The 24,206-nt window shown below is 60.9% G+C and overlaps 1 protein-coding gene across 1 annotated transcript in view; it reads right to left on the bottom strand.

Moving 5' to 3' along the window:
- Window positions 1–24,206, bottom strand: part of MINDY4 (MINDY lysine 48 deubiquitinase 4) — an 84,741-nt gene that overhangs the window by 5,228 nt on the left and 55,307 nt on the right. Inside the window, exons 13-17 of the mRNA XM_084896884.1 lie at window positions 23,360–23,427; window positions 10,758–10,821; window positions 8,164–8,325; window positions 3,873–4,053; window positions 3,303–3,375 (exon numbers count right to left, since the gene is read on the bottom strand). Of these exons, the coding sequence (XP_084753010.1) occupies window positions 3,303–3,375; window positions 3,873–4,053; window positions 8,164–8,325; window positions 10,758–10,821; window positions 23,360–23,427 (548 nt within the window). The remainder of the gene's footprint in view (window positions 1–3,302; window positions 3,376–3,872; window positions 4,054–8,163; window positions 8,326–10,757; window positions 10,822–23,359; window positions 23,428–24,206) is intronic.

Genomic DNA, 24,206 nt, shown 5'->3' with positions numbered 1-24,206 from the left:
TCCAGCCTCAGCTCCAGGCCCCTTGCTGCCTGTGAGTAGCAGTTGGCCTGGCACAGACCAGACCCTGGAGAGCCCGTCTGTAAAAGGGAGGGCCTGCCTGGTGGTGAGCAAGGGCCTTCTGGGGATCCAAGCAGGACCACGGGTGGCCGGGTGTGTGATGTGCTCTGAGCCGGGGCAGGGCCGTGTCAGAGGTCCTGGGCTTGAGGGCAGCCGGTGCATCTCTCCCTGGACCGGAACAGAGTGGATTCCGAACTTGACTTCCACTTGACCGTGAATCCCAAGAGCAGGAACCAAGTCACATCCAGCGGTTCCTTCCCTAGAGCCCGGCCCAGGGCGGAAGGGCGGGGAGAAGAACCGCCTGCCCTCAGGCTCATGCTGCGAGCACGGACTCACCTGGCCGGTGCTTCGGGTCGGACTGCCTTAGAAATGGCCGGAGCCCGGCCTTGGCAGCGCACCTACCCCTTCCCATCGAGGCAGCGGCTTCCTAGGGGGCAGGACTGAGCCCTCAGAGGCAGCCCTGGGCCAGCGGTCCTCACTGACCTGAAAGGCCACTTTCCCAAGTTCCTCCCTTGGAGCTGCTTGAGAATCTGGGATGAAAACAAATCGCAAAGCCTTTGTAATCCAAGCCCCGGAGCAGGATTCGGAGGCCGGGCTGTTTCCCATTAGTGTTTGTTATCTGATGGGGACAGAGGACAGAGGGGAACCAGGTCCCACTCCGCCCACTCCGCTTTCCGGGAACAAGCTGGGAAAGGTTTCTCCAGTTAACCACCCTGGGGGACCCCACGGGCGGGCGGGGGAGTGGGGGAACAGGAGGCGCTGCAAGTGCTGGGGCAGCTGGTCTCAGAACTGCTGGCAGAGGGTGGAGCCCTCCCACCTGGAGGGCAGGGGTGGGGAGGGGACCGAGAGACAGTCCCCTGGCCCTGGGCGCTGCAGCAGGTGGGACGGTCAGAAGCAGAAGGGTCAGCAGCTCGCCTGGTATCAGACCTCACCAGGCAGCCAGGGACGGGCACTGTCCTTTCCAGGCGCTGGAAGTGTGGGCCTCAAAGCGTGACCAGGGGCAGCGGCGCCGGCAGCACCAGGAACTGCTCAACATGAAAATTCTCGGGCTCCACAGCCCTCAGCCAGGGCTGGGGTAGTGAGTCCCGTGGCCCGTGGGTGACCATGCCCTGCAGGGGCCACGCTAACACCTGAGGACCACCCTCCAGAGCGAATCTTCCCAGTGGGCCAGCCACAGCGATCCCGGTGCACTGGAGCATCGGCCCCTCAGCCACGGGGGTCGGCGCCAGCCAGTCCCCAGCCCTTGTCCCTAACCGGGTGCCAGAGTTCCTGTCTGTGATGAGGCCTGGGCAGCGCTGCTGGAGGGGAGGCCAGGCTCAGCCTTGCCCAGCCCCTCCGGCAACAATGAGCAGGGACAGGGGCAGGTACCGTGGGTCAGTGCCCAGGCCCAGCGCTCACTCCCTGAGGATGCCGCCTCCCACAGCATCACACACGCCATCACCTCACTGTTTCGCTCGTGGCGATGGAGGGCGGGGGACCGGGGAGGGCCTGGGAGAAGGGGTAGCTGCCAGGCCCGCATTCACACACGTCTCGGCACTGGGACCCTGACACAGCAGAGCCCAGGTTGTTTACGAGCACTTGGCCCCGAGGGCTGCGCCCAGGACGTCCAGCCCAGGCCCCGGGGGTGCTGGGCGGGTGGGCAGCAGTTCTCTGGGGAAAGAGGGCGCTCCGGTGGGCATTGGAGAGGCCCGGGTGGTGGGCCGCCCTGGGAGGGCGCAGAGACACATGCACTTTCAGCGAGGGCCCCGGGGTCGGTGGGCGGAGCCGGTGCCCAGGGTGTGGCCCAGAGCCCAGCCTGGCAAGCCCACCTGCAGGAAGAATGGCCTGTGGCCTCCCACCCTGCCCCGCAGAGGGAGCCAAGGCCACTGTCGCCTCCTTCCCGGCTCTTGCCTTCTCATCACTCTGCATCAGCGGCCCTTTCAACACAAAAGGAAGGCGGCCTCCCCAGGCCTGTAGCCCTCCCGATGAAAGACAGGCTGGCACGTGAGCCCACAAGAATGCTCCGTCCCTGGCCCGGCGGGTGGGTGGGTGGGCAGGCAGCAGATGGGTGACATCTCCCATGTCCCCTCCCTGGATATGTGGCGTCCTCTTACTCTTCGGCTCCATTGAAGGGCTTGCTTACCCACTAGCGCCAGTGCCCTAGGCTCCGGGCGAGCCCCTGGATCTCAGAGCCACAGCCCCAAATCCAGACCCTCCCCCAACCCTGGTCACTTCACAAGCAGGGAAACGAGGTCCTGCCTGAGGTCACACAGACTCGCAGTGGCGGCGGAGGCAATAGTAACGGGAGCCCTTACAGAGCTCACCCTGCGGAACCCTGTGCGCCAGGCTCTGCCGTTATCCCCATTTCACAGCTGGCAGCGTGAGGCTCAGAGGTGAAGTCCCGTGGCTCACAGCCAGGAGGAGCAAGGCCAGAACCCGCAGCAGGCAGCCTGGCTCCAGAGCCACACTCATCACGCCTGCGAGTTGTGCTGCCCCAGAGAAGGCCCTGGAACCCAGGTCTCCTCCCTGCCCGGCCCGCCTGTGCCTCTACTGCACCCAGAGCCTCAGCTCACTCCCCAGAGGCTCCATACAGGAACTCCCCTAGCCCCAAGCCCACCCCCTGCGTGCTGCCAGAGGGGCCTGCTAGAGAACTCAGGAGTGAAGTGAGCCCCACTCCCCGAGTCTGAGCAATGGCCTCTGCTGACCCTTAAGCACCGAGGGGCTGGCTTAGAGGAGCCAAGGCCCCCCACCCTGCCTCTGAGGCTAACGGCGCGCCTGCTTGCTGGCCCACTGGCCCCAGCAGAATGCCCAAGGCTCCTCCTGCCCACTGCAGAGGGTGCTGCTGCTCCAAGACTGGCTGGGGGGCCAGTCCCGACCGCCGTCCTGTCCTGCCAAAGACCCCCGACCCCACCGCCCAGGCAACCTTACCTGCCCTCCCCGCTTTGGACCTAACAACGCTCACCACATCACTGCTGCTGCCTTAGCGAGGAGGGCCTCAGAGGCACCCCCTCACCCAAGCCCCGTCGCAGGGACGTCTCAGAAGCTGTCTGGAGACTCATCACCCCCAGTCACACCTTTCCACCGGGCCACGGTCACAGAGACAGCGTACTTCACTAACAAGCCCCAGTGCTGTCTTTCCGGTCTGCGGGACTCCCCCTCACCACACCCCGCTGAGCGGGGGTGCCCTCCTTTCCGCAGGCCCAACCACCCAGCCACCCACTCCTGGCCTCAGTGAGGCTCCGCAGCCAGTGGTGGGCCTGACTCACTTGGTCCTGATGCAGAGCTCGAGGGGCGGGACGAGGTCGTCCTCTCTGTCCTCAGGGACAAGCTGGGTGGTGTCTGCGGAGGCGAGAGGCACAGGCTCAGCCCAGGGCCCAGCTCCCCCTGAGATCAGCACTGACACCCAACTTCAGGGACCCGGCTCCGGCGCCTGCCCTCCTCTCTCCCTGCTGGACCACAGACAGCACAGCACCCTCCTCACTGACCTCCCACCTGCCTCCCTCCTGCCCCCACTGCAGCTACCAGAATAATTCTCTAAAAACACACCTGATCCCATCGCCCCAGAACCGCCCAGGGCTCCCTCTTGCCTGGAGAATAAAACCAAACTTGCTGGGTGGTATTCCAGGCTCTCCAGCGCCTGCTCTCACCCTCCCCAGCACTCAGCCCTGGCCCGGCTCTGGTTCCCTCCTGCAGGACGCCTAGCACTCGCCCTCTGAGCCCTCGTCCTGACACTGGAGTCCACATGCTCTCCCGCCTCCCTGTGTGGGTGCTGGGGCCCGGGTCCCCAACCGGCCTGCAGGCTCCTGGAGGACGCACGGACGGTGGGAGGCACGCACCGACGGTCAGCCGGATCTGCTCCTGCTGGTTGGCCAGGCCGTCGTAGTAGAACAGGTCGAAGAGCCGCTCGGCCCTCCAGTCCCGCAGGAGATCCGGCTGCAGGCTGAAGAGCACGCTGAAGTGGCTCTCGCTGCACACCACCCAGATGGGGAACCGCGGGGTCTTCAGGAAGCAGCCCACCTGGACGGGAGAGAGGACGGCGATGCCCGATGAGACGTGCTGCCTGGGAGAGGGGCCAGGGCATCTCCCCTCCAACCCCAGGCTGGCCTCAGAGGGGCCGGGCCGGGGACCACCATCTGTGTGTGATGCCGGGTCCCCAGTGCCGCTCACACAGCCTCTTTCAGAGCCGCCCCTGCTGTCAGCCCGCTGCCCACAGGGCCTCAGCCCCCGCCATGTGTGCCCAGGCGTGTCCACGCTTCACACGGTGCTGCCGGCGGCTTCCCAACGCTCCTTCAAGCCCAGCCTGTCCCGCCCGGACACGGGCCTCCTAAACTGGTCTTCACACCCACAGGACAGAACCTCTCACCACTCCTCAAACCACTCCCGCAGCCAAGTCCCTGCCTGAGCACCCACAGCCCGCGGCCAGGGGGCTCTGCACCTCTCCCTCCCTCCAGGTCCTGCACCCCCCAAACCACCCGACCAGGGAGCACGGATCACCACCTCCAGCTCCCGCCTGGGGACGAGGCACTGGGCACCGGCCTCACCCCCCTCGATGACATGTCTGTCTGCCACCGCTGCGCTGGGCCGTGCCCCCAGCGCCAGGAGCAGAGGGTGTACTCAGCATCAGCAAATGTTTGATGAGCGAAGGTTCTCATGAGTGAGGTGGGTCAGGAACTCGGTAGGACTTCCCCTTGAAGGCAGGTGGGACAGGGAGCCCGGGGGTGAGGGGGCTGGGGGACGGCCTCTGGGGGAGCAGGCAGGGGTGGGGGGCTGGGACTTCCTCCTGGCAGAGGCCCGGAGAGGACCTCATGGTGGAGGGTGTTTGGGAAGCGGGTCCATGCCCAGGCCCTCAGCCCTGCTGCTGTCCTGCTGCCCAGGAGAGTCGGATGCCTGGCTGGCTCTGCCCCCCACCCCCACCCCTGCCCCGCCAGCCCTCCCCGCGCGCTGTCACCTGTGGCTCCGTGGACACCCTCTCCCCCCCCCCCTCCCCCCGGCCCCGGCTTTTTCAGCTTTACGTGCCGCGGGCCGGGCGGGCTGGGTCTGGCTAAATCCCCACCGGCCCGGGAGATGTTTGCTTGCTCAGGTATTTACAGAGCAGCCTGTGGATTAGGAAAGAATGGGAATTATTTTCCAGTGGGGAGAAGGGCATGCTTTCTGCGAGGCCGTCACAGAGGAGTGGTCGCAGCCTTCCTCGGGCCCCTCGGAGCGCGGGATGGGCTCTGGGGGGAGGGGAGGCCTGGACCGGGTCCCTGGGGAAGGACCGGCTCTGAACGCTGCCTCCTCCCCAGGATGGGAGGCGGCCTTACGTGTTCCTTTCCTCTTTGTCCAAGCGCCCTGCCTCCCCCGCCCCCGCCCCCCGGCCAGTGGGCCCTCACCACCGTCCCATGTGACGTTATGTGGCTGCAGAGCCCACTCCGGGGTGGGATGCGGGGGAATTAGGTGTCTAAAGGACGTGGCTGGACGTGCCCAAACCCCGCTGTAGACTTGGCTTCTGTTCCAGCTCAAAAGCAGCTTTTCTGGTGAGGGCAGGCGTCCCCTCGAACCGGGAGCCGAGACTGGGGACCAGGGCTCATCTGGCAGGAACGGAGCTGCGTCTGCACCATCAGCCACCCTGTTTTCCAGCGGAGGGACAGAGGGCTGGCCACGGACACAGCCGTCAGAGGATTACGGCAGAAAAGGCCGCCAGGGAGTTTATAAACGAGGTTTCCCCTTCGGAGCCTCTTCCAAGCGGGTGACGTTTCCCAAAGAACCTGCTTGGGATTGGGGGGCCGCTGACCGCGGGCCGGGGGCGAGGAGGGCATGTGGGGGTGCGTTTCCTCAGCACAAGCCGAGGCTTTCTCCCGTGGGTGACCGCGCACGATGGAGAGCTACTTTTTAATGAGGGCTCTTTCCTCTTGGGGGCGGGGGTGTGAATGCCCCAAACCCGCCTGTGGACTGCAGCTCAGAAGCCCTGATGGAAAAGGACCAACATTGATCGCTGGGGGTTCAGCCTGTCGCTTCCGAGGAGGACATCCGTCCAGCACGGCCTGGACTCTGGTCCCAGGTGCCGTGTGAGACAGCGGGAGATGGCAGCATGCTGAGCCCGGACCTACGGCGCTCAGCAGGGGAGAGGGGGACGGGCAGCAATCAGATAGCCTACCATGCACTTCCGTGCATTTCACGGAACCCGAGGGCCATCAAATTCGCCACCATCTGTCACTTCCCTCAGAATGCAAGCCACGGTCCAAGGCTGACCCACCACCGACTGCAGTGATGCAAGAGAATCTCTGAGTGCTCAGGTACAGGGAGAGCTTCATCTCCACAGCAACGGAGGTGGTACTTCACCCAGAAGGGAAGAATGAAGATTCCGTGATGGGAGATGGCAGGCGGGCAGGGGGAAGACCCCATTTAGAATGAGAGGCCAGGACACGCCTCCCAGGAAGTGGCCTCTAAGCTAGAATGTGAAGCGGGCATAGGGACAGGCCCACCAGACCCCGCATCAGGCCTCTAGTTAGTTAATAAAATTATATATACGTTTCTGGGATATAATTCTCTAATACATCATCTGGATATTGTATTGTGTATTCAACACCCAAGTCAAGTCTCCTTCCATCCCCATTTATGCTCCCCTTTACCCTCTTTCCCTGTGTCTATGTTTCTGTTTCTATTTCGTTTGTTAGTTTATTTGGTTCATTAGATTCCGCATGTAAGTGAAATCATATGCTATTGTCTTTCTCTGGCCGGCTTATTTCACTCAGCATAATGCTCTCCAGGTCCATCCATGCTGTCACAGAAGGTAAGATTTCCTTCTTTTTTATGTCTGAATAGTATTCCAGTGCATAAATGTACCACAGATTTTCTGCCCAGCCATCTTCTGATGGGCTCTTGGCCTGCTTCCAAACCTTGGTTATTGTAAATAACGCTGCAATGGACAGAGGGTGCATATTTTCTTTCAGATCGGAGCTTCGGGTTTCTGTGGCCACATTCCCGGAAATTGAACGGCCAGGTCATAGGGCAGTTCCCAGGGCCTGGATTCCTTCAATCAGCATCTATTCCAAGGGGAGGAAGGCCCCACGGACACCCTCATCAATTCCCCTCAGCAGACCAAAGCGAAATTGTTTACTTTCGACAACGCCCTCAGCACAAGACTGAAACCAGGGCTCACGGAAAGTAAGCCAGAGGATTCCGTACGTGCGGCCAAGGTTCCCGTCTTGGTCGTGGAATGCGAGCTGCACGCTTCCGGAGCCCACCCAGGGCGTGACTCTGGGGCCTGGTGTTTCTCACGGGCCACGCGGCCACATTCCTGGGCTCGGCTCAGACACCAGCGCGTTCTGGAAATAGCCACTACCAGTCATTCCCGTGCAGGTCTGAGGACCCCCCAGGCTGCCCCTGACCGTGGGGCGGGGTTCCCAGGGAGGCCGGGGATGGGCCGCACCGCGTGGCCATGGCGACGGGCAGCACGCCTGTGCCTCCCGTAAGACGGGGAGGCGCTAGCCCAGGACATCGGCCTCGCCCTGGTTTGGAGGCAGGGTCGTTGCAGATATGGCATGGAGGTGCGGTGCGTGAGCGGCGTGGGCCTGTAACCACGCGTGACTGACACCCTTACAGGAGGAGGCACAGGGGGAAGACGGCCACGTGGCGGCGGGCAGAGACTGGGCGGAGGCAGCACTCAGCCCAGGAGCGCCCGGCGGCTGGAAAGCACCAGGAGCAGGAGAGACGGGGAAGGACTCTCCCTGTGGGTTTCAGAGGGAACAGGGTCTTGGCCACACCTTGACTTTGTACTTTAGCTGTGAGAGTCCAGAACTGTGAGTCAAGGCATTTACTTGCCACCAGTTCAGAGTGCTGGGTTGTAGCAGCCCCAGGACAGTAACACAGGCCTGCAACCTCAGCCCCCACCTCCCCCCCCCCCCCCCCACACACACACACGACAGTGGCAGCCACTCTGACCCACAATCACCCTATACACCCATAGCGGCCCCTTTCCCACAACCTTTTCCAGAACAAGGACCAGCCGGCTCTGGGTGTGAACCTAGTGCCCGGTACCCAGTGCCCACAAAGCCGCGCTTCTTCCCAGGCCCTCTGGGAGGGCGATGGCGCCCAGTTCCCACAGTTCCCCCACCCTCCCACTGGGGCAGGGACGGGCTCCTGCACCTGGCACGCGTCGTAGTGCTCGAAGAGGGACAGGAAGCCCACGTCGCTGCGGGCAGCAATGCCTTTGAGGAGCGTGATGTTCCCGTTCCCGGAGTCCAGCTCCAGCACGTCGTTGAAAACATTGGACACGGCTTTCCCGGTCAGGAGCAGATTGACAAGTTCCTGTTGATGAGATTGGCAACGAGGGAGATTGGCAACGAGGCAAAGGGTGGAGAAGGAAGGAAAGCAAGGAGGGAGAGAGGCCGGAGTCAGGGCTCTGAGCTCAGGGATCCCACAAGCCCCGGGAAAGCTGCCGACTCTGCCCAAGGCAGCCGCTCGAGGCCTCAGCAGCCTCTACTCCGAGGGCATTTGTCAAGCACCAGCCGTGCACGAGGCCGGGGGCGGGGGGAAGGGGGGCTGCAGGAGGGAAGAGTGGCTCCTGACCCTGGGCGTGGGGTCCACCCTGGGGTGCAGGTGTGCCTGCACAGCACAGCATGTGACCGGGCCGGGGAACGGTGTGCCGGGCCAGGCCAGGCGGGCACCGGCCACATGATGCTCAGGACGACTGTGGAGAAGTGACATTTGGGTGGGTCTTACAGGAGGGTAATTTTTAAAATAACCTCTTTTATGTTGAAATAATTTTAGACTCAAAAGCAGTTATAAGAATAGTACAGAGAATTCCTGTGTACCCTTCACCCAACTTCCCTCCATGATAACATCTTACATAACGGGAGCTCATTGCATTTACGTAACCGGGCACATGAGCAACGCCAGGAAGCGGACGGGGCCGTACAGTAACTCGGTCCCAGGCTCACTGATCTCACCGGGACGGTGGGCTCTGCAAGCGGAGAGGGGAGCCAAGGACAGCGGCAGCAGGAGGGCCTGGCCCTGTCTCTGCCTCCGTCAGCTGCAAGGGATCAGGGTTCAGTGGCTGGATGACTGGTGCCCACACCCGACAGGTCAACAAGCCTGCCGACCCCAGAACTGGGAGACGGAGCCTCGGGGTGACTGGAAGGGCCCTTCCTTACGCAGAACGTCTAGGGGTCCAACTTCCTGTTAGGAATGGGGAAACTGAGGCTCACACATGGGAAAGGATTTGCCCAAGCCACACAGCCAGTCAGCGACAGAGTCCGGAGTCCCTTCCCTCTCCACTTACTCGCTACCCTGAGGCACCACCTGGCTGGCCAAAGGTTCGAGAGAAAGGCAACTGCTAAGTGCCTGCTGACCAATGAGTCACTCGAGTCCAGACCCGGCGCCTGCGGGCAGGACCCTCCGCCTAGCCCCCCGCCTGCCAGGGCTGGCGCCGTGCGGTGCGTGGGAACGGCCTCGCAGCCCTTCCTCCGGAGGGCAGAGTTCACCGCGTTTCCCCCTGAAGTGTGGGAGCGGCCGGTGCCCTCATAAGCCCTCTGTCAGCACCGAGACCCCTGCTCCAGTGCCAGTAAAGGAGGCGCTGATGGCCGCCAAGGGAGGCATCGGGCCTCGCCGCGTCCTCGCAGAGGAAACGAGAGGAACTGGGAGGAAATGGCAGCTCTCGGACCGCCCCTCAGGCAGCGGCTGCTCGGAAGGCCTGCCTTCGCCAGGCTGGTCCCACTTCTGCCCCCAGGTTTTAAGGGGAAAGGCTCCTGCTCCCCATCCGGGGGGTCCAGGCCTTCCTCGCAGGAACCCTCCTTGAAGCGGGTGGAGGGGCCACAGCTGCTCCTGCCCCTGGACCACGATCGCCCAGCGGAAAGCACAGCGGCCCTCAGGCCCTCGTTACCCAGTGTGGTCTGCGGACCAGCAGTAGCGCCCCCCTGCGGAGCCCGTTAGGGTTCAGAAGCTCAGGCCCCAGCCCAGGCCCAGAAGCTGAGCTGCTCCTCAACGTGCCCATGAGGGCTCAGGTGTGCATCCAACTTCACATGCACTGGTCCAGGGCAAGCACCTCCTTCCCCCAACGGGGACCCTGAGTCTCAGGGGTGAACATCACCCCGCTCATCCCACCAACGGGGACCCTGAGTCTCAGGGGTGACCATCACTCAGCTCATCTCACCAACGAGGAGAACCCTGAGTCTCAGGGGAGACCATCACCCCGCTCATCCCACCAACGGGGACCCTGAGTCTCAGGGGTGACCATCACTCAGCTCATCTCACCAACGGGGACCATGATTCTTAGGGGGTGAACATTACCCCGCTCATCCCACCAACAAGGACGCTGAGTTACATCCTCAGAGAAAGGCCCAGGCAGGCAGAGGTGGCCTGTGGCTCCCATCCTGACCCTCACCGACCAGATCCTTTCCTTGGTGCTACCATGACTGGGAGAAGCTAGACAGACAGCCATGCTTATGTCCCCTCCCCATGAGGCCCCGTAAGGGCCCGGAGTGAACATGCAGAGGGAGGTTGTAAAGACAGTGCCGTGCCCTCCCACACTGGCCGGGCCCCGTCCATGCCACCAGCTCCTGCTGGCAGAGGCAGGCACGTGGCAGCTGCTGGCCGAGGCGTGGGGGGACCCAGGAAGAAGAGAAAAGAAGAGAAGAGAAGAGAAGAGAAGAGAAGAGAAGAGAAGAGAAGAGAAGAGAAGAGAAGAGAAGAGAAGAGGGAGGGAGAGTCAGCAGTGCCCCAGCCCCTCCCGCACCACCCACCTGTGTGCAGTAGTTGTGCGCTCCAATCAGGTGGTTGGTGGGGACGTCGAAGTCCTGGCGGACGCTGGAAGACACAAGGAAGGTGGTGTCAGCACGCTCTGCCTGCCTCGGGCTGTTGGGCAGACCTCCCTGGTGGCCGGGGCTCCCTCAGGCTCCAGGCCGAGGCCCAGAATCCAGGGGTCTGGGCTGTGGCTCTCTGCTCCGTACCTCCCTTGGGGCTGGAGCCCGGGTCTCCTCGAGTCCCCAAACTCTAAGCTACAGCTTGCCTCTGGCCTTGCCAGGCCCCCTGCCAACGCAGCAGGAAGGGCCCAGGGCTTGCAGTCCAGCCCCCTGCATTCACATCCCAGCTGTCACCACGGGGCACCGGGCATCCTCTGCCAGCTCCGAGCCTCCGTCTGCGAGGCTGTTCCGCGGGGGGAATGGTCTGGAGTGGTAGCTGCCACCACAGACCGTGTCCTGGGCCCAGCACACATCTGCTCCCAAACCCTGAGAGAGCCGAGGCTCGGAGAAGGACTGCCTCAAACCAGAGGGGCTTGCCTCCTCTCCCCCACCCAGTCCCCCCAGGAGACGGGCCCTGTGGCTAAGGAAAGCCATGGATGGGTGGACAGAGAAGGAGCCACCACCTATCAAACACACTCAGAGGGCAGCAGTGCCAGCCTGGCCCCAGCCCCGGGGACGTAAGAATTCCTATTTTATAGACGTCGTAGGGGCGACACAGGGAGGCGATGTGCGGCGGGGGTCCTGGCCCCTCCGCTGCCGCCCACCCAGGGTGCGCCCGCCCGGCCTGGCCTGCCTCCTTCACCCGCAGCCACAGAGGAGGCCCAGAGGCAGGACGGCTCGGCAATCCTGTTTGTTTTACCTTTTAGTGGACGCGAAGAGACACCTGGTCTCAATTTTGTGCTTTAAACCTCAGATCAGTCCACAAACATAAAACCCACGGCCTGGACCGCGGGCCCTGACCCTTCCCGGGGAGCTGGGAACCCGAGCCCCGTGACCTCTGCAGGACGCGCTCTCTGGTTCTCAACAGCCGTGGCCACGCGGGCAGCCTGCGGTCCACATGGGAGACGGTCGGCTGAGAGCCACGGAGGCAGAGGCCGGGAAGGCCCTGGAGGCTGGCCCACCGGCGGCGACGCTGGGCCTGGGAAGGAGCCGCCGGGGGACGGTGGCCAGGGCCGCGCTCGCTGGGGGAGCTCGGCAGGAGAAGTGATGGGAACGTCCTCCGCGCTGTACACGGGCTCCTTGTGGAGAGAAGAGAGCAGCCTCGGAGGGCCGGGGGCGGGGAAGGGGGGACCGATAAGCATCGCTGGCCCCGCGCCACGGGCCGCGCTCACAAGCAGCCGATCCCTGCAGCCTCCCAGCCTCGTGTTCGCCCAGCGGGACGGGAGCCTGCGTCAGCCGCGCGCGGAGGGACAGGCAGAGGGGACAATGGGAGGAAGCGGTAATTGCATCCTTAGGTGCAAACACGATGGGAATTCAGAAGTGGCTCAGATCTTAAAAGGGAGGCACATCTGCGGTTCACATTAGGGCGCTCGCAGGACGCCAAGGAGCAGCTTATGGCTTAAGAGATTTACAACTTTGGCAAATGCAGCTGCCCAGACCGCCCTCCGGGGGAATTCCCTGGAGGGCTGAGTGTAAGGAGTCCTTGAGAGCAGGCGGCTCACTGGGCAGGGCCGCACCGGGCCCCGGCTCCGGCCCCAGCCTGCTGTGTGCCCAAACCTCCTCCTCAGGCTCCCTTTTGGGGGGCTTGCACATGACGAGAGGTGTCCCCAGGATTCACAGCTTGAGACCCCAGCCCCCGGGACCTTAGAATGTGACTGTATTCGGATTAAGTTAAGCAAGCCCGTCAGGCTGGGCCCTAATCCAGGCTGACGGGACAGACAGAAGGACACCAGGGATGCGTGCGCTGAGGAGAGACCATGGGAGGACACGGGAGAAGGTGGCCGTCCTCAGAGGAAACCAAGTCTGCCCACGCCTTCATCTCAGACCTGCAGCGTCCGGAGCTGAGACAATGAATGTCAGCTGTGTAAGCCGCCCGTCTGTGGAGCTTTGTTATGGCAACCTGTGAAGCGAATACAAGAACCCGGAGCATCTCAGACTCAGAGCCCCACGCAGAAAACACCAGCACAGCTGCCCTGGCGACGGCTGTGCAGAGGCCTGGCCGGCTGCCTCCCTCTGGTGAACCCCGGGGTCTCCACGGCCCTGGAGCAGGGGCTGAATCACTGGAGCAGTTGCCTGAGCTCTGAGCTTCCTATGTTTCCTGGGCTTCTGAGCAACAAGCTGGGACAGGCCTTCCCGGGACTGACGGCTATTCCACCCTAATGGGAAGGCTGTCAGTCAGGGGGCTGGGCGATGCTGGGCCCGGGAGAATTCTGCATGGACACCAGGCTGGTGGCAGGAGCAGGGATGCCAGGAGCAGGAGCAGAGCGAGGGGAGCCCGCATGGACTGGCCCAGGTACGGGAACTTACGAGGAGGGGCGTGGCCCTCCGCAGATTCTGGAGCAAAGGGCCAGCACAGGGCCGTCTAATGCAATGGCCTGGCCTCGGGGTGTCCAGTTCACCCACTGACCGAGGAAGGGATCAGGAGCTCTGCCTGGTGCCAGCAAGGACTGCTTCTCCCACAGCAGGTCCCACCGACACGGCTGACCGAGAAGCAGAACAAGGGGTGTCTGCTGAAGAGCCCTCAGGGTGAACGTTCGCAGATGGAAAACGTTGGCCAGAGAAAGAACAAAACAGGCCTGTGATGGGGGCCAGCCCAGACCCAGCGCCAGGGGCCAGGCCCAGTGCTCGGCTGCCTCTCGACTCCACCCTCCGGCCCAGGACTCAGGACAGAGGCTCCGCCACTGAGCGGCTCAGGTCGCCTGAGCCCTGAGTCTGCGTTCTCACCCTTCCTTTCCAGTGCTCTGTCCCCTCGAGAGCCTGGGGGGCTGGGGACGGGGGGACGGGGGGAAAGAGGGGGGAGGCGGTACAAGAACCACCAACTGTGTTACTGGTGGGAAAACTGAGGCCCGGAGAGGAGGAGGGACTTGCTGTCACAGAGCCAGTGGGTCAGGACCGTGACCCCAGTGCTAACATCACGGTGTCTACCGTGGCCTGAAACACGTGACAGTCAGGCGGGCCAGGAGCCCTGAAACCCTCACCCTAAAGCTGACCCACATGTGCCTGAACATTTGAATGAAGAAATAAATGAATGAAGGAATGAATGAATGCAGGAATGAATCTGAGCAATTCCTTTGAACAATGACTCTGTCCAAGTGGCCTAGAGACGTGGCTGCAGCCTGCAGTCACAGCCATTCACCACAAAGCCAAGTCCAGGAGGCGGGCGGTCAGTCAGCCTTGGACTAGCAAAGTGGCCTCGGGCAAGTCCCCGCCTCTCTCAGCCATGTCCTCATTGGTAGCCAGGGGACTGGAGCAGGGTCTCCGGGGACCTCCTGGGATGTGAGCGAGTGTGCCTGGTCCATGACCCTGATATTTAAAACGCCTCTCTAAAATGGGCTGTAATTAACCGGGAGGACCCGACCACCACCTCCCCTCCACTCAGCTCTGAGGTGCCAGGCCCCAGGGGCACCCCCAAATCCCTCAGGGCCAGCTCCTGCCTGTCCTCCCAACAGACACCGCGCGCCCCCTCCCCAAGATTGCACTGCCCATTGCACTCCCCCCGACTCCCGCAACCACCTCTGGAGACAGCACCCCTTCCAGTGGCAGCACTCCTGCGGCTTCTGAGGACACAACAGTGCCCGCGGCAGCTGTGGAACCGCTATGAGAGCCGGGGCATGGGAGTCAGGGAGCCCTCATTCAAATCCAGCTGCTCACCAGTTGTCCCCTCTCCAAGCCTCAGTTTCCCCGCTTGAATATGGGTCCGATGGCGCCTCCTTCTAGTACAGGTTGCTGTGAGAACTGAGGGAGGCGAACTGTATAAAGCATTTGGCATATGGTAACTATCACTTCCTTTCTCCTACAATAACAGCAATAATAACAACAACCAGAAAACAATGAGAGGTCACGATTCCTCAACCTCAACCTTTTGTATGACGGCCAAGCCCCAGTGTAAACAGAGGCCTCCGTGGGCAGTGGAGCCCTGAGCATCGGAGAAGGGATCGGGTAGAGCGGATGCGAGTTTTCCCAGAAAGGCTGAGGAAGTGGCCCCTCTGCCACCTGCACCGGGGACCTCAGCGAAGTGTTGGCCCTCCCTGATGGAAAAACATGTACAAAAATACAACCACCTCGGAGTGCTGTTGCAATAAGGTAGAGCCATAGAAAGGCCTGCCAGATGGCAGGCACCCCCACAGGAGCTGGGAGGGAGGGGCTGAAGGAGGGAGGGGCTGAGGGAAGAAGCGGCTGAGGGAGGGAGGAGAGGACTGGGAGGCCCGGTGTGTGGAAGAGGCAAGAGAAAGCGGAGAAGCCTAAGCGGCCCTCCTCCTCCCCACCCGCCCATGCTCCACCTGCGGCACCTCCCTCCCCAGGCAGACCGGGTACAATTGTTCCCTGCAAACCCCACTGGTCTACAACCCCTCCGCCACTGCAGTCAGACCCTCCCCCACACCCCTCAGGGCCCCCAGAACATCAATCCCCCACAGGGGACGCCTCCTCACCCCAGCACAGGTGCCCCATCTCTCCGTCACGTCCCCTTCCAACGACTAGCTCCAAGCTGCTCTTCCCTCTGCCTTCCCCTCCGGGAGCAGGACGCAGGGCAGGGTTACCATGTCTCATCTGCCCCTGAGTGTCCCACCCATCCTGGGAAAAGCTGCAGGGAAGGCCCTGGTGGAACAGCCTCCAGAAGCCGGGAGGTGCGCAGAGGCAGGCAAAGGAAGCTTCACACCATGGAGCGGAGGCTGGTCTGGGCCAGAAGTCTCCCAAAGGGCTCTCACCTCCCCTGCTCCCCAGGCCTGTCCTCTCCGTCTGGCCACCCAAACCCTCATGGAACAAGGAGGTATGGCCCTTGGATGAGTGGGTAAGGGTGTTGGATGCACTGAGCACTGGGGGACACCCTCAGCTCTGCCACTAACCCTGGTGTGACCCAGTCTTGGTCGCCCTTAGTTGCCAAGCGGGGGGGTCCCCCCACTCAGCCTTTGGTCTCAGGACCATGCCACCTGCCACTCCTGGCTGTGGCCTGCCGTCCTGGCAGCCTGGGGCAGCCCTGCCTGGGCCCAGACGTGTTGGCTGAGATTAGGACCTGTGGGAGACCTGTGGCTGAGATTAAATGGAGAGTGAGAAACCGGGACACGCATCGGGTCCAATGGGCCTAAGGTAAGGTGATCAGACGTCCCGCTTTTGGCGGGACAGTCCCGATTTTTAACAATCTGTCCTTCATCCCGCTGCGTTAATTGGGACTTTTTTTTTTAAAAACGCTGTGGGTCGCGGGACAAATTGTTAAAAATCGGGACTGTCCCACCAAAAGCGGGACGTCTGGTCACCTTAAGTTTGGGTCTATCTCCCGCCCTCCAGTCTTTGAGACACATTTGCTGGAAGTGCTCATGGCCTCCACCCTAACGTGAATAGAGTTGACGCTGATTTGGAATTCATTGGGGAAGTTCCCCAGCTGGAGTCAAAGGCCTTGGCAGGGGGCAGGAGGGCCCCTAACCCTCTCTTGGGTTCCAGGTTGGGACCTGGGTGGAGGCCTCGTCATTCCGGCTGGAAGTCAGTGGGTGTGAGAGGGCGGAGGAGAAAGCGGACACACATCCTCTCTGTCCTCTCCCATCAGCAGGCACGTGGGACCACCAATCCCCTGGGATCCTCGGCAAGAACAGCCCCTGCCCAAAGCCTGACGCTGCAGACCACGCCACCCCTGGGAGCCTGTGGCGCCTCCTCCAGGGCCCAACCGGGCCCAGTCCCACACTCCCTCTGCTCTGCTGGTGCCGCCCAAACCCCCATCCCGGCCCGCCAGCGTCTCTTCCCAGCCGGGGTGGGAGCCCTCTGCTTTCCCAGCCGTGTTCACATGCCCACGATGGGCGGGACCCGGCCTGGCCGAGGTGAGGCGTCAGGCATGGGGCACGGGTCCCAGCAGGCAGAGGGGCTGGAGAAAGGGGGCCCCACCACGCAGGAGGGGCCCCTGAGGACACCGCAGAAACAGAAAAGAAGATAAAGGCACAGAAGGAGGGACCTCAGGTCCCAAAGACGCCGTCTGGTTCCTGGGTCCAGCCTCCCAAAAGCCCGAAGCCTTTGATACGAGCCCGTCAATAGCGCCCTTTGCTGCCGAGTCTCTGTTGCCGCCAGTGCACCACCAGCTCTCGGCTGGCTTTCACGTCAGGGCCATTTGCACAAAGAAGCAAACTGTACTGCTCTGCTGCTGTGTTTCCTCTTGGGCACAATCAGAGCCGGAGCGGCCAGGGTGCACACGCGGCCTCGCCCTCCCTGCCGGCTGTGCGTCCAAAGCGGCTCCAGCACATGACAAACCGCCCTCTATTTGGGGTTCCCAGCACGGCCTTGGGCAGCCGCGCTGCCACTGTAACAAATGCCAAGGGTCCGCTCCATGAAAAGCTTCTCTTCACAAGCTGTGCCCCCCGCCCCCTGGCCTGTGCCGCCCGGCGGGCACCGCCCAAGCCCCCTGCCCTTGCCAGGCCACGTCACCCCTGACTCCCAGGGCACTGAGCGCCCGCACTGTGCAGGCCTGGCGGGGAGCGGCCCTGACCCAGGGCCCCGAGCACCCCTGGGGCGTGGGAGAGCGTGCGGTTTGGAAGGGGGAGCGAGGGGAACACCAGAGCCTGCTGAGATGTTCTGTAAGCAACTCGGATCGGAGGAAAGAAAGGAGAGGCTTGAAATCAAGTGGAAAAATAAAACCTTCGCAAGCCTTCCCCGCGGCCCGGAATAAACAACAGTCCGAGGCCAGCTTTCGCCTGTGCTGCAGCCGCTGGCCGAGGTGAAGGGCCGGCTGCACGCCGGGGCTGGGGAAGGCCGGGGCAGGAGGTGCTGGCGGAGGTGTGAGGCCTGCCCCGGCCTCAGGCATGGGTCTGAGAGCCTTGCTAGGAGGGAGAGGTGGCCACACCTCAGCCTCACACACATACACTCACATACATTCACGCACACATATCCTTACACACACATACCCTTACATACACACTGATTTTTAGAGTGGAGGGGAGGGGGAGAGACAGAGGGAGAAACATAAATGTGAGAGAGACATGTCCACAACACTCACATGTACATACACCCACACATATACACTCACACACATACACACACAATCAAGTCACTTTCCCACGATCTCAAACACACCCAGCCGGCAGCCTCACCACCTCTCATCCACACGCAGGCGCACGCACACACACACACACACACACACACATGCACGCGCGCGCACACACACGCACACAAAGGTCTGTGCAGGTCTGGGAGGGTTTCCGGCCCACGCTCCGCCTCTCCCTGGATGAGCAGAATGGGCCCTGAGCGCCGGGCTCTCCCTGGGCTCCGAGGAGATATCCCTCCGCCCGACAGGAAGGACATCACAGATGCCCCTGGAAGGGCCTCGACGGCGCTGGCACAGCTGAATCTGACCCCAGAGTGGGAAGCCCTTGGTGACCACCTGGCCCAGCTGTGTTCAAACTGCTTCTGTAGTGGGGGCTTCTCCGCAGCAGGGCCTCAGACAGGCACTGGAGGGAGGTGGGGGTGCGGGGGGGACGGGGGGACGCAGCAGGGTCTCAGAGAGGCACCGGAGGGAGGCGGGGGGTGCGGGAGAGATGGGGGGGGGGACAGCAGGGCCTCCTCCTGACCCCTCCACTGTCCTGGGGCAGCTTAGCCACATCTGCTATATGCAATGAGCTTCAGCTTTGGGATACGGTTTCCTTAGAAAAAATCTATTTCTTTTCACCACAAAAAGAGACTAAGAGGCACTAATCCAAACTCCGGTTAGTGACGACAAAGCTAGGGCGCAGGCAGGTCAGCCACACGGCTCGTGTGCAACAGAGCGAAGATGGGGACCAGGCCACGCAGCTGCAGCACAGCCAGTGAGGGGGCACCTCCTTCCGTGTGACCTGCCACCCACCGGGCACCCGGACACGCCCTCAGCCTGTGCCGGGGACGTTCCCCGGGTGCCCACACGTCTACAGAGGAAGGCCAGCCCCCGGCAGGCAGGCAGGACCAGGTGGGTGTGGATCTCAGCCAGCCCTGGGCCAGGCCTGGCACCCCTCCCGAGCCCGGAAACCAGAGGCTCCGAGGGGCACGCCACGTGACGGCCCGCGAGGGGCGTGGGCCATTCCAGGAGGCCCTCCCCAGAGGCCAAGGCGAGAACAGCTTCTTCAGAAGACCCCGCAGCAATGCCAGGAATGCTCGGGCTATTTTAAGTAACTTCAGCGTGATCCTCACAGGCTCTGGGCAGCGTGTGCTGCTCGGGCTGCTCCTGCCCCCCTGCCAGGCCTGTCTTTCCCCGCAGGAAGCCCCGTCTCTGGCAGCCCCGGCGGGGGGGTGGGGGGGTTGAGGGGGGTCATGAGGGGTCAGGCAGGCATCCTGGGACTGCCTGGGGAGGGAGCCTGGTCTGGACTGGAGAAGGCCTGCCCGTGCCCCACCTGATGTTCTCAGGCCCCCTAAGTCAGCTTTCGTTTGTCGTTAATCCTCACTCAAGGACACTTTCTCATTGATTTCTGGGGGGGGGGGGGGGGGGAGGGGGGAGGGAGGGAGAGACAGAAGGAGAAGCATCCATGTGAGAGAGACCCATGGGTTGGTTTCCTTCCACATGGACCCTGACAGGCTGGCGATCAGGCCTGCAACCGAGGTGCCATGCCCTTGATTAGAATCGAACCCGGGACCCTTCTGTCCACTGCCAGCGCTCTATCCACTGAGCCTGACTGGCTAGAACTATTGGGTCGGCAGCTAAGTAATTGCGGGTTTCACACATATATGGCTTCAGTTGAATTTTTAGGTTTGCAGACGTAGTACAAATGTAAAACACATTTTGTTATTTGATAGTTGGCTATTCAGCTGTTAATCAGTAAAAAAAGTTTTTTGATCTGTGTTGTAGTTTTCGTTTGGCATTCGTTGAAAAATGGAAAATCAAAAGGAACATTTTCATCATATTTTGCTTTTTTATTTCCGCAAAGGGAAAAACGCATCGCAAGCTCATAAAAAGTCATGTGCTGTTTATGGTGACGAAGCCTTAAAAGAACGGCAGTGTCAAAATTGGTTTGCCAAATTTCGTTCTGGTGATTTTTCACTCAAAGATGAAAAACGCTCTGGTCGTCCAGTTGAAGTTGATGACGCCCTAATCAAAGCAATAATCAATTCGGACTGTCACAGTACAACACGTGAGATTGCAGAGAAGCTTCATGTATCACATATATGCATTGAAAATCACTTAAAACAACTTGGCTATGTTCAAAAACTCGATACATGGGTTCCTCACGAACTGAAAGAATCACAGTTAACGCAACGCATTAGCAGCTGCGATTTGCTAAAGAAATGTAATGAAAATGATCCATTTTTAAAACGACTGATAACTGGCGATGAAAAATGGGTTGTTTACAACAATATCAAGCGGAAAAGATCGTGGAGCAGGCCAGGTGAACCAACTCAAACAACATCAAAAGCTGATATTCATCAAAAGAAGGTTTTGTTATCAGTTTGGTGGGATTACAAAGGAATTGTCTACTTTGAACTCTTACCACCCAACCGAAAGATCAATTCTGATGTCTACATTGAACAACTAACAAAATTAAACAATGCAGTTGAAGAAAAGCGGCCCGAATTGACAAATCGAAAAGGTGTTGTATTCCATCATGACAATGCAAGGCCACACACATCTTTGGTCACTCGGCAAAAATTAATGGAGCTTGGTTGGGATGTTTTGCCACATCCACCATATAGTCCTGACCTTGCACCATCTGATTACTTTTTGTTTCGATCTTTACAAAACTCCTTGAATGGTAAAAATTTCAATAATGATGATGATGTCAAATCGTACCTGATTCAGTTTTTTGCTAATAAAAACCAGAAGTTTTTTGAACGTGGGATTATGATGCTGCCTGAAAGATGGCAAAAGGTCATTGATCAAAATGGGCAATACATTACAGAATAAAGTTATTTAGTTCCATGAAAAAATTGTCTTTGATTTTCTTTTAAAAATCCGCAATTACTTAGTTGCCGACCCAATAAAAGGCATCTCGAACTTAAACACACAGGAGAGAGTCGGCGTCCTCTCCACACCTCTGGGGGGCGCTCTCCGGGGCAGGGACGGTCCTCCCACCGCCCTCTCCTGCGCCCTCTGAGGGACAGCACACGGTGCCCAGGGCCCTGCGCCATTAGAAAGGGCCTGGCAGGGTGACCACAGCCGCAGGGGCACCCATCACCCACCGCAGGACTCCCTGTGGCCGTGGCTCCACCACGAGGGACCAAGAAGACTGGGTACAGCGGAGACAGGGTCAGAGGGCACGGCCGTTATCCAGGCTTGCTACCCAGCGGGACCCTGCCAGCACACATTGACTTCTCCACTTAATCTTGGGAAGCAGGAATTATCGCCCCCTTCCACAGACAAACTCGGGTTCAGAGGGTTATAGAGTCAGGCCTGAAACCAAGCCTGTTTTGTTTTCCTTAAACAGCAAACCAAAGAGCCCTGTCTGGGTCAGGCTGCCTGGTTGAGCCACTGGCCTCCCAGCCCTCACTTCTTCACCCGAAAGCAGGAAGGGACAGTCGTCAGCGTGTGCCCAGCAGCGTTGCTGTGAGGATGACAAGCTTCACGTGTAGGTTAGAGCAGAGGGAGAAACATCACGGTGTGGGTGCCCAGAGCATGTCCATGTGCTGTCTTCTTAGGAAAGGGGAAGGGGCGGCCGTGGGAGCCAGACAGCCCGGTCAGCTCCTCCGAGTCCCACACTAAAGCAGGTCTCTCTGCCAGTCCCCCTGGCAGGCGGGGTCGGGCTGGCCAACACTGCCCGGAGACCTCAAAACCACGGCCTCCCGGGCCCAGGAAGGTCCTCAGGGGTGTGAAGCAAGGGGACTGTCAGTAACAGGCTCTCCGCCCTGCTCTGGAACCGGAGGGGACTGCAGCTGGGTCACAGGTGTGCCTGCCTGTCTGTGTGCATGTGTGTGCATGTCTTCTGTGTGTGTGCCTGTGTGTGAGTGCCTGCAGTGAAGAGGAAGGGGTTTGGTAGGGCTGTAACTTCAGGTCCATCAGCATGAGCTTCTGCAGGCTCAGCAAGGCAGCTTCCCCACACGTGTGCCCAATGCCCACAGGTGCCCAGCCCGCCCGACGCAGGTGGAGGGGCAGGAGGGGCAAAAGTAGGGGGGCCAGCTCTGGACAATGTGGATGAACAGCAGCCTGGACGGCGGGCCTGGAGCCTCTGCAGCCAGACAGATGCCAGAGCCACTCCCTGCAGGAGGCGTGTAAACAGGGTGCCAGCTCCCAGGCTGGGAGCCAGGCCCTAGACCCCCAGAGCTAAAGAGGCCGCTGTACAGGTGGGGAAACTGAGGCTGGGGGGCTCACACTGCCAGACGTCACAGGCCTGGCCCCTCTGAAAGCTCAGCTTCCGGTCAGTGAGGGCCAGGTTCCCACCACAGCCGGAGACACCCTCCCCCACCCCATCAGCCCAGGGTCAGCAGACCTGGTCTGGGGAGGGGGCGGTGCAGCTCATGGTCTCCAAGCACATGAGCCGGGCCAGGAATGAGCCCTATCATCCTGGCAGGATTAGGAGGAAATGCCATTAGAAAACGCTGAGCACACCTGTTAATAAGGTCAGCAGCAGCAGGCGGCTGGCAGCACCAGGCCTCAGCGCCCTCTGTCCTCCTCCCAACATCACCGAGGCCTCAGGGGCGGGGACCGGCCCAGGCCCAAGCCCCACTTCAGGAGCAAGTGTCTCCTTCTTCCTGGGCCCCCTCCCGCCCAGCCTGGGAACCACACGGCAATGCTTTCAGACGCCCCACATCCCGGGCCCAGCTGCTCAGGGTTAATCCCAAATCCTCCCCACACCAGGCACCCCGAAGTGGAAATGCATTCCCCCGTCACCACGCCTCAGGGCCGCTCTCTGCGTGGAAGTGAACGTGGCAGTGGATGGTACTCCCCAAGATATTAATGTGCCAGGAAGCTGAACTCTCCTGGTGACATATGCCCAGTGACGGGCATGGGTGAGAAGTCTAGAGAGCTCCTAGGAATGAGCTTGCTGGAGGCCAGCTCGGAGGCTGCAGGAGATAAGGATGCCTGGAGTCGGGACCCAGCCTTCCGCCCCCTCAGCCTGCCAAGCCCCCGCGTGCAGTTTCTGAGTGCCTCTCCATCTCAGAGCTGGCTAGACCCGAGCCCGCCCGAGCCCTGCAGCCTGCAGACTGCCTTGGCCTAGGGTGAGCCCCTCTTCCCCTGAGCTCTTGGGCCCTCGGTCACCTCCCAGGGATCAGACTCAATTGTCCATCCCCGCACATGTCCCAGGGGAGTCCACGTGGCTGTGAAGTGTGCCCAGTGAACTTTCGGGTTACCCTCACTACTCCGCACACGCAGGCAGACGGAAAAAAGAAGGCAGCACTGAACGCACATGCATGTAGAGAACACACTGCTCTCTCCTCCGTTGGCCTTCATTCATCCTCCCACCAGGCTCACAAAGGAAGCACCCACTGCGCCAATCGCCACCCTGCGTTCTGGGGAGACGCAGTGAATAATTCAGACAGCCCCCCAGGAGGAGAGGGAGGAAGATACTCACAGCTCAGTGGACCGGGACAGGATGGCAGACAGGGTGAGCAGGATGCATCCAAAGGGGCCCACTTCGAACTGGGAAGAGGAAAAAGGAATGAGCACCCATTAGTTCTGCACCTTCCTCTTCTCACTTCCGGGGGCCACAGCCCAACCCTGAGCCAGCTGCCTCCAGCCGGCCCAGAGGTGGCTGGTGGCCCCAAGGCAGACCCCTCAGGATTGAGGACGATGGGGGCAGACACAGGGCCCACCCAGGACCACACCTCGACCTCCATGTCCTGGAGGCTCAGGACACAGCAGCGGCAGGAGCAGCCTCTGCTGCCAATGCCAGAGCCGTCCCGTGAGGACTGCTATTCCTGCCCTCCACTCTGTGAGGACATTGGGCTCAGAAACTGCAAGCGGCAGGCCATGCAGCCGGCGAGCAGCCAGCGGGCTTGCAGGCTTCGGCTGGTTTCAAACCGCTTACTCCACAGAGAGCAGTGGAGAGCGGGCTGGGCAGAGTCAGGCTGGAGGGCAGTGAGGCCAGCTGGGCAAGAGCAAGGGCAGATCCGGTCTTTTAAAGCTTTTGTATTTCCTTCCTCGTGGATTATTTGGATTAACTGTTATTTTTTAGATATTGCATTACAATGTTATCTATGCTGATGACTGAGGCTTGGGGTACCCCCTCAAATTTTGCACCCAAGGGGAGCACCTTGTCTCCCTGGTTTGGAGCCACGGCTTAAAGCTGGGCTATCTGGTAGAAATCCCAGCTCTGCCACTCCTAGCCATGTGGCCACAGGGACATTTCCTAACTGCTCTGCCCCGTCTTCTCCTCTGTAAGCAAGGATACAGACCAAAGGACCTACACTCTCCAGTCA

The sequence above is a fragment of the Pipistrellus hanaki genome, assembly GCF_964339955.1.
Source record: "Pipistrellus hanaki genome assembly, chromosome: 10".
NCBI classification, from domain to species: domain Eukaryota; kingdom Metazoa; phylum Chordata; class Mammalia; order Chiroptera; family Vespertilionidae; genus Pipistrellus; species Pipistrellus hanaki.
The sequence above is the reverse complement of the archived record's forward strand: the minus strand, read 5'-3'. Positions and strand labels throughout refer to the sequence as shown.